Consider the following 10,142-nt stretch of genomic DNA (forward strand, 5'->3'; position numbering starts at 1 on the left):
ATTTATTTTTAAGGATGCTGCTTGCAACACTGTTTATACAGGAGAAAAAACTAGAAACAACCTAAATGTCTCTGCTTAAATCACGTCTATTTTGGTCATGGAAGGCCAGCCAGTCATCAAAGCAATGCACTGAGCTCACTGGAAGGATGTCCACAGCGACTTTCAAGGCAAGTGGTGAAGGAGTGCATCCAGCACACTGTGAGAGCTTGTGTCTGTACAGACATTGCATGTTACACGTGTGTAGAGCATACATGAAAGGCACACATGGGAAACTGGCGGAAGCCGGTCCGTCCTTGCTGCTTGACATAGTCGCTGCAGGGAAGAAACATCTGCACAGCATATGTCTCGGGGGACCCGGCGTATATGGCATACTGTTCTTGATGTGTTTGCTCCCCTTCTTGGCGCTATGTGTTTTAACCAAGGTCACCTCTCCGAGGAAGGTTGTTTCCCCAGGTAGGGATTTTTCCCTGAAGTTAGGGAGGGAATAAAACCCCTTAACTAAGTGCCAGTCGGGTAATTAATCACTTTAACTAGGAACAATTACCCTTAAGCTACATAATCTTTACTCCCTGGAATGGAGATAAAAAGCGCCCTAACCTTTGGAATAGAAATTGACAAGATTAAAATCAACTGGTATAAATACAGATGTAACAAGACAATAAAAGACAGAACCTGGCAACCGAACCTGGCTGGAGAACCTGGAGAACCTGGCTGGAGATCCTGGCTAGGCTGCTGATCAACTGAACGCTGTCTCCGTGTCATTCCTTCTTTGCCGACTCCGTCCACACCTTTGGGGACCCCTGGACGTGCTGGGGCTGGACCCTAACAGGAAACCTCACAGAGGCCGCCTCTAGGAAACGGGCGGAGAGCAGAGGATGGGGTTGTCAATGTCCGTCTTTATCTTTATGACCAAACGTTACTTTCATAACTGCCCTTCGCTCCCGCAGCACAGACGACAGGGCCCAGCTGGCCCTCAGCAGGCAGCGCTTATTCCCAGGGTGCACCCCAGGAGGGCTCCCCGTGGCCCCGCGGACCCCACAGACAGCCCCACAGACCCTACGGTCAGCCCCGCGGACCCCATGGCCAGCCCCGCGGACCCCATGGCCAGCCCCGCGGACCCTACAGCCAGCCCCACGGACCCCACGGCCAGCCCCGCGGACCCCACGGCCTGCCCCGCGGACCCCACGGCCAGCCCCGCGGACCCCACGGCCTGCCCCGCGGACCCCACGGCCAGCCCCGCGGACCCCAGAGGTCCGCGGACCCCACGGCCAGCTCCGCGGACCCCACGGCCAGCCCCGCGGACCCCACAGGTCCACGGACCCCACAGCCAGCCCCGCGGACCCCACAGCCAGCCCAGCGGACCCCACGGCCAGCCCCGCGGACCCCCCGGCCAGCCCCATGGACCCCCGGCCAGCCCAGTGGGGAACCAACACAACGGGTGGGTAATTTTTGCCTAAGTTGGCGGTTAGGCTGGAGAGGGGCGTGTCATCCTGGCCCTGTGGCGCAGAGAACTGGTCCCCAGCACCCGAGCTGTCCCCAGTGCTGAAGCCCTCGCTCCCTTCGTCCCCACTGGGGCGGCGGATGCGCAGCACCTCGGATTAGGGCTCCGGGGCCAGACTGCTGGGCGCTGCGCTGCGTCTGTAAGAACCAAGTTTGTAAAGACGGTTCATTCACTATAACTGAGAGCACAGCTGGCTGCCCAGCCTGAGCCCGCGCAGCTCACAGGGGAAGGCCGCTGGTGCCGCTCCGGCCGATGGCTGCAAACAGCGCGGAGATGAGGAGGTCGGCTGAGGGGCCCTCTCGGATGGGATGTGCCAAAGAGGGACAGCACCTTCGCTCCACGGCTGGCAGGTGCGGCGGAGATTTAGCAGATGACAAGCACGTTCTGAAAGGAGCTGTGTGGGCCCTAAAAGGCATTTGAAGAGCAATGAGAGCGAGGCGGGAGGGGGAAAGAGAGAGAGGAAAGGGGGGGGAGACCGCCAGCAAACATGGTGTGTATTTTCCGATTCCAGTATTTATCTTAATGCACCAGGCAGCTAGGACTTCTCATCAGCAAGAATGATGTCATGCCTTCGAGTTTATGAGGTTCTTATATTCATTATCTTATCAGAGATTTTTTTTTTAAGTGTTTCATTTCTTAAGTAGTTTTCAACTTTGTAGCAAAAACATCCTTTTCAGTCCAACAGACTCCGCGGATATCACAGCCGTTCTGAGTACTGACAAGTGTAACGGACGTACACCAGTGCGGTGACCTTAGAGCCACGGGCTCTGCTGGCCTAGAGCAGCTCACGCCACCTCTAGAGGTGCCTCAAGTGCTTTTGGAAAAATAAGGCTCAATGTCTAATGGACTTAAAAGAGCAGCGCCTTCACTGTACGCTGCTTTTACTTCCGTCGCTGCACAGCTGTTCACGAAGCTCCCAGCACACGGCCCAGCAGGCGCCATCCTGGGCACAAGACGGGAGCAGTGAGCAGCACAGACACGGCCCTCTGCGCGTAATGATCTAACGAAAGGGCGAAGGCACTCAACACTGACCGCGGGCCGGCACCACGCTTTGCCAGGCACGTATGTGGTAGCCTGTCCCCCTCACGCCCCACTTCACAAGCGAAGGGAGTAAAGCACAGAGTGGGGAGCTACCTGCCCAAGGCCACACAGCCACGCTGCCGGCAGAGCTGGCGTTTGTTGGGCTGACTTGGCTCTGGGCCCACCCTCTTTACACGGTATCACCCAGCTTTTAAAACGCACCACTCCACACCAAGGCAGGGATCTGGCCATGACGGGCAGGTATCGTGGGAAACATGTACACACCCCAGGGAATGACACAGCCACCTCCCCGAGGGTCCCTTCGGGGAAAGGAAACCCGGGCGGGCGCTGTGTGGGGTGCCTTCTGCTTCCATGGTTCAAACTTTGTAACCGCTCCTGGCGGCCCCAGGCCTGGCTTCTCCCTTCTGAAAAGGCGCTCAGGGCTTGGATGCCTGAAATAGTCAGCCACCAGGCTCCATGCACAATGTACGTGACGACCGCCCCCTGGTGGCCAGCGCTGGCTGGTGCTAGAACAGAGCTGCTAGGATTCTTTTTGCCTCGTTGGTTGAAGGGAGAACAAATACAGTATTTATCTGACAGATAAACATGCTGGTTTAACACGTTTCCCTCCAGGTTTAAGGGGAATTTTGTGCATAATTTAGTCTGAGAAACTACAAGCCGGTGGCACCTGGACGGAAAGTGGAAATGGTGTAAGGACGCCTGGATTTCACAGGAACCAGAACCCCACGGTCACTCCGGCCAGACGTCACAGCTCGCCGCCCGCTGCCCCAGACGCACTGGCAGTGGGACACAGCCCAGCACATCCAACCCCGTGAGCAGGAGCCCGTCCAGCTGCGCGGCCTGGCCTCTCGTCCCGATCGTGAAATTACTCCCAGGACCGGCCGGGTCTGACGGGTGGAGGGCGGCAGCGGGGCGGACGGGACAAGGCCCGGGGCGGACCCCTGTGGAAGGCAGATCTTACCTCACGTGTCCCCTGCCCAAGGGGGGCTCAGGCTGACCCCATCACTCTGCCTCTGGCTGCAGGTCCAAACCCACGCGGGGGCAGGGAGGCGCCAGCCAGGAGCCTCACACACATTGCGGACGGTGGGGGCGGGAGGAGCCGGCACAGGCCTGGCCGCAGTGGCGCCAGCGACCCACTGCTCAGTCACCCGCTCACGACACGAGACTCTGGTCGGGCAAACCCTCCCGGCCAGGACCAGGGTCTCCCGCCCCAGACAGAGCCCTGAGACGCCCAGGTCTCCCCGGCACGAAGAACCTGAGGCACCACTCGAGCTCCTTTACGCCCATGTGCCCTTCCTGTGGCTTCAGGCAGTCACGGGGCCGCAGGGCCGGGGCCTGGGGAGCGCTGTCTGCCGTGGCCTTCGGGCCACACGCTCTCGGTCAAGTACACGTTCGTGCTTCAGAGAACGCAGCACAGCAGCCACGTCTATTCCTGCAGGAGCTGCACGCTCGGCCGGAAACTACAGAACAGCAGCTGAGAACTCGAACTCCTGGCTGGCCAGGTGCTGGCCGGGTGCCCCTCATCTCCGGCACCGGGGACCACGGCCCACGGTCCACAGCCCACAGCCCACGGCCCACGGCCCACGACCCCACAGCACACGGCCCACGGCACATGGCCCGCGGCCCACAGCCCACAGCCCACGGCCCACAGCACACAGCCCACGACCCACAGCCCACGGCACACAGCCCACGACCCACAGCACACAGCCCACGACCCGCGACCCGCGGCCCACAGCACACAGCCCACAGCCCATGACCCACGGCCCACTGCCCACTGCCCACAGCCCACGACCCACGACCCGCAGCCCACAGCACACAGCCCACAGCCCACAGCTCACAACCCACAGCCCACGGCCCACGGCACTGGCTCACCCACTGCTCTGCTTTCTCAGCAACAAGCCAACAGAACAGAACAACGCTCACAGGGCACAGCGGTGGGTGGGCTCAGCGAACACTCGCACAACACAGACATCTCATCGCAGGCCTCGTTCACGGGTCCGTGTGCCCTGGAATCCATGGCCGACACTACTATTATTTTCTAGGTAAACTCGATGAACATATTCAATAACAGTGACTTACGGCTAATGAGGACCCGCTAACAAAAGCCCATCCTACGGACAGGCCCCACCTGTCGGAGGAAGCAGCTCTGGTGCGCGCCCCGTGAGCTGGTCGTTCGGGTCTATTTCCTCCTTTCGTCTGTGACAAGGGCCAGAGGAACATGAGTGCATGTAAGATGCCCTCTGCCACAGCCTGAATGCTCGGGTTCCCCAAATCCACATGCAAACACCCTAATCCCCAAAGACAGTATCTGCAGGCGGGCCTTCGGGTGATTAGGTCATGGCGTGGAGCCCTCCTGCTGGGACCCGCGCCTCATAAAAGGCCACCCCACGGCTCACAGAGCCCCTCCCCCGCCTCCCACCAGTGAGGGCGCCGCAGAGGTGAGACGTCTGCCTGGGAAGCAGGCCCTCCCGCCTCCCTGCTCAGCATCCAGGCCAAGTCAGGGTGTCCCTCCCGCCCCTCCCTGCCCAGCATCTCATGCTAAACCTTCATGTCTCAGCTCCTGCGGTTTCAGCAACACCCTGTGGACTCCTGAGTCCTGCCCCAGGACCAGCTGCTTATGAAAACCTCCTGAACCCACGCAGGTCCCTGTAGGGCCTGACGCCGCCCGCCCAGCCGGTCCCGGCCGCCTGCCCGCCCAGCCGGTCCCGGCCACCCTCCTCACAGGGCCCTCCTGCTCGCTCGGCTGCACTCGCTGCCTGGGAGCGCCGTGTCCACTCTCTCCTCCTCCAGCCCAGAACCTACACCAGCAGGAAGCCCTCATGTCCGCCATCCTACCCACAGGCCGAGCGCAGTGCCTGGAACATGGTGAGCGGTGAATGAAGAGCAAAGGAATAAAGGCCTGGAAGGAAGCTAGCCAGTCTCTGCCCAGCATCCCTCCCGGGTCCTCTCACCTGCGACAGCAGCCCCCGCCCTCCCAGACCTCGCTCCCGCCCCGCCTCTGAGTCTTGCCTTCTTCCCCCGTCACCTCCTGTTTCCCCAAGGAAACCGCCAGCCCTGAAGGAGGTGCTGTCTTACACACTGCTGCGCCCCGAGCCTAGAGCTGTGCGCCCGCCCACAGCAGAGCCTCGGTAAACGCCTGTTGAAATGAGTCGCTAGCATCGCGGGCTCCATCTCACACAGCATTTCCAGGCTGCGCAGCGTTCCTGGGGAGAACGTGAGACTGCGACTTGCTAGACCCCCAGGCAAACACACAGTCCCGCGTGACCTGACCTTGCTCCACTGGACACACCGCCTGGGACCCCCCGAGAGAGGCGGGAAGGCTAGCTAGACGCTGGCCGGGGAGAAAGAAGGCTTTGGAGTGAGGAAGGCCCTGTATTTGTGACCACTGTCGCTTTAGATTGCGTGCATGGAAGCTTACCTACACTCACAGTCAGTGTAAATCCTTCCTGAAAAGTATAGGGCATATCCTATCCTCCTATCTAATAAAAGAGAAACATGGTAATTGGCGTACGACCGCTACCCTTCCCATTGGCTAATCAGGGCGATATGCAAATTAACTGCCAGCCAAGATGGCGGCCGGCAGCCAGGCAGCTTGAAACTAACATGAGGCTTGCTTGCTTCAGTGACGGAGGACTCCAACATTCCCGCCTGCCGCTGCAGGCCTCTGAGCTGCAACTCTAAGCAACTATGTAACAAATATAGAAGCTAAACAAAACCCCAGAAACCTGCTTTAGTCTGCTCGCCGGGCTTCAGCCAGCAGGATCGCAACATTGTAAGCAAAGGCCAGAAACCTACTTTCAGCAGCGGAGGCCTAAGAGCTGGAGCCAAGCCTCAAAGCGAAAGCTGGCCCAGAATAAAAAGAAAAAAAAGAAAAAAGGAGCGGTTGGGAGCTTCAGTCACCCCCAGCCTGAAAACAGCCCTCAGCCCCTCACCCAGATTGGCCAGGCACCCCAGTGGGGACCCCCACCCTGAAGGGTATGTGACCAGCTGCAAACAGCCATCATCCCCTCACCCAGGCTGGCCAGGCACCCCAGTGGGTACCCCCACCCTGAAGGATGTGTGACCAGCTGCAAACAGCCATCATCCCCTCACCCAGGCGGGCCAGGCACCCCAGTGGGGACCCCCACCCTGATCCAGGACATCCTTCAGGGCAAACCAGCTGGCCCCCACCCATGCACCAGGCCTCTACCCTATATATTAAAAGGGTAATATGCCTCCCAGCACCGGGATCAGCGGAGCTGCGAGGCCTCCCGGCACCGGGATCAGCGTGACAGGGGGCAGCGCCCAAACCCCCTGATCGCCCTGCGGCTCTGTGTGTGACAGGGGGTGGGGCCACAACCTCCCTATCCGCCCTGCTCTGTTCATGACAGGGGAAGGCGCCCCAACCCCCTGATCAGCCCTGCTCTGTGCCTGATAGGGGGGAGCTCCCCAACCCCTGATCGCCCTGCGGCTCTGTGTGTGACAGGGTGCAGCGCCCCAACCCCCCCACCCCCACGGGCCCTGCTCTGTGTGTGACGGGGTAGAGCCATAACCTCCCCATCAGCCCTGCCCTGAGTGTGAGAGTGGCGGCGCCCCAACCCCCGATCAGCCCTGCTCTGTGGGTGATAGAGGGTGGTGCCCCAACCCCCTGATTGGCCCTGCTCTGTGCGTGACAGGGTACAGAGCCCCAACCCCCCTGATGGGCCCTGTTCTGTGAGTGACAGGGGGAAGTGCCCCAACCCTGATTGGCTCTGCTCTGTGCGTGACAGGGGGTGGCGCCGCAACCTCCCCATCGACCCTGCTCTGAGCCCGACCAGGGGCTGCACCTAGGGATTGGGCCTGCCCTCTGCCACCCGGGAGCAGGCCTAAGCCAGCAGGTCGTTATCTCCCGAGGGGTCCCAGACTGCGAGAGGGCAGAGGCCGGGCTGAGAGACCCGCCCTCCCCCCCCCCCCCCCGAGTGCACAAATGTTTGTGCACCGGGCCTCTAGTCCTATATAATAAAAGGGTAACATACAAATTGACCGAACAGCCGAACAACCGGTCGCTATGATGAGCACTGACCACCAGGGGGCAGACCCTCAATGCAGGAGCTGCCCCCTGGTGGTCAGTGCACTCCCAGAAGCCGGGCTCACAGCTGCCAGGCTCAAGGGTGCTGAGAGCAGCAGCAGTGGCAGGAGCCTCTCCCACCTCCACGGCAGCACTAAGGATTTTGGACTGATGGCCTAGGCCTGCTCCCCACAGGGACATCCCCTGAGGGCTCCAGGACTATGAGAGGGCACAAACCAGGCTGGGGGACCCCCCACCCCCGATGCAGGAATTTTGTGCACCAGGCCTCTAGTCAATTATAATCAAATGGGGCTTAAGTACACACTCCCCACTCCACAGTGGCTCCCCTAGAAAAGCCTCCAACACAGCTCAGCGGCAGCGTGTGCAGCATGTGTAGTGTGTACAGAGTGTATAGTGTGCACTGCATGTGCAGCATGTACAGCAGTGTGTACAGTGTGTGTGTGCAATGTGTACAGCATGTACAATGTGCACAGTATGTACAGCATGTACAGCAGTATGTGCAACCATGTGTATAGGGTGTGCAGTGTATAGTGTGTACAGTGTGTACAGTGAACACAGTGTGTGCAGTGTGCGGTGTGTACAGTGTGTGCAGCATGTACAGTGTGTATATTGTGTGCAGCATGTGCAGGTGCAGCATGTATAGTGTGCAGCGTGTACAGTGGGTATATTGTGTGCAGGGGCAACGTGTGCAGCATGTACAGTGTGTATAGTGTGTGCAGCATGTACAGTGTGTATAGTGTGTGCAGCATGCGCAGGTGCAGTGTGCAGTGTGTTCAGCATGTGCAGTGTGTGCAGCGTGGACAGTGTGTATAGTGTGTGCAGCGTATACAGTGTGTGCAGCATGTGCAGGTGTAGTGTGCATAGTGTGCAGTGTGTGCAGCGTGTACAGTGTGTATAGTGTGTGCAGCATGTGCAGCGTGGACAGTGTGCAGTGTGTGCAGCGTGTACAGTGTGTATAGTGTGTGCAGCATGTGCAGCGTGGACAGTGTGCAGTGTGTGCAGCGTGTACGGTGTGTATAGTGTGTGCAGCATGTGCAGCGTGGACAGTGTGCAGTGTGTGAAGCATGGACAGTGTGCAGTGTGTGCAGCGTGTACGGTGTGTATAGTGTGTGCAGCATGTGCAGCGTGGACAGTGTGCAGTGTGTGCAGCGTGGACAGTGTGCAGTGTGTGCAGCGTGCAGCGTGCAGCCCGGAGCCAGGAGGGGACGCCCTACGGCCTGGCAGCTGCCTCTGCCTGGGCATCTCTCTCTGGAAGACAGGCTTCATTCCACACCTCCGGTCCACATTTTACTCTGATGCTAACTGCAGATTTGAAATTAACTCCTCCTCGCACCTGGTTACTCATACCTGCCCCCTCCGCGTCCCAGGTGTCTACACTGTGTGGACGGGCGGGGCTCCCTGTACCCAGTGTCCCTGTGGGCGGGCGGCATGTCCCTCCTCCAGCAGCGAGATTCCCCAGTAAATGCCCCTCAGGCCCAGAAGGGGAGCCCCTTCCGGGCGCCGTTCCACCCCAACCGGCCAACCGCTGGGCGATTAGCAACGCGCTCACCCAGCCGCTCACCCAAACACGGCCGGTCCTCCCTCCCGCGGCGGACGGCGGTGAGTCAGTCCGTGGGGAGTCCCCGGCCGCCCGCTCCCCAGGTCCGGCCACTCGGTGCTCATTCCGCCCCAGCCGCCCGGCAGGGGCCTCGCGGGGAGGCGCCTGCAGGTGCTGGGGACCCGGCCCTCGGGGAGCGCGACCCACCCCAGCGGCACCGGGAAGCCGGGCAGGGCGCCCATGGGGTCGCCGCGTCCCGGGGTCCCCGCCCCGCCCGACGCCTCCCGCAACAGGCGTCGGCCCGCCCTCCGACGGCGCGCTCCCCGCTCACCCGGCACAGGCCGTCCGCGAACACGCGTGGGTCCAGGTGGCAGGCGATGGTGGCGCAGGGCAGGCCGCGCAGGTCCACCTCCTCCATCTCGCAGTCGATGAAGCTCCAGTCGCCGCCGCCTTCGCCCACGCCGGCCGCCCCCGCGAAGGGCGCGAAGGGCCGCGGCGTCACCCCCGGCCGCCCTCGAGCCTCGGCCGCCTCCCCGAGCGGGGGCCCGGCCCCGCCGTCCTCCATCCCGGCGTCCGTGCTCCCCGCCGCCGGCCTCGGTGAACCCGCTCGCAATCGCGGCGCGGCGGGGCGTCCACCCGGGTCGGGGAGACTCGGCCTCCGCGCCAGCCCCGTCCGCCGCCTTCCCTTGGCGCCCCGCCCGCCAGGCCTCGGGGGCGGAGCTCCGGCGGAGTCGGCGGCGGGCCCTTTAAGGCCGGACCCGCTGGACTCTTGTGCCCCGCCCTTCCAGGAGAGACAACCAATCAGAGAGCGAGCTTTCTCACGTGACCCTCAGACCGCTTCAGCCTGAAGCCTCGGCAGCCATGTTGGTTAAGGGCAGAGACCTCTCGGGGCCAGTCCTGCTTTGTCCTGGGCCCCGGCTGGTGGCGGGGCTAGCGGCGGGGCCCCGGGCGGTGACGTTGGAAGCACGTGGGCCAACCGTTGGAGACCTGAGTGTGACCCAGCTCTGGCTGCGGCC

General features: G+C 61.4%; 1 protein-coding gene across 2 annotated transcripts in view; it reads right to left on the reverse strand.

Annotated features, from left to right (window-relative positions):
- The window catches only part of RCAN1 (regulator of calcineurin 1), a 54,965-nt gene extending 45,123 nt beyond the window's left edge, over positions 1 to 9,842 (reverse strand). Inside the window, exon 1 of one of the 2 annotated variants that reach the window (XM_059686388.1) lies at positions 9,458 to 9,839. In XM_059686388.1, the coding sequence (XP_059542371.1) occupies positions 9,458 to 9,691 (234 nt within the window). In that variant the 5' untranslated portion in view covers positions 9,692 to 9,839. Of the gene's footprint in view, positions 1 to 9,457 lie in introns of both variants that reach the window. The other variant, XM_059686389.1, reaches the window with a different exon arrangement.
- Positions 9,843 to 10,142: the final 300 nt, after the last annotated feature.

Source organism: Myotis daubentonii, chromosome 3 (assembly GCF_963259705.1).
Source record: "Myotis daubentonii chromosome 3, mMyoDau2.1, whole genome shotgun sequence".
Taxonomy (NCBI): Eukaryota; Metazoa; Chordata; class Mammalia; order Chiroptera; family Vespertilionidae; genus Myotis; species Myotis daubentonii.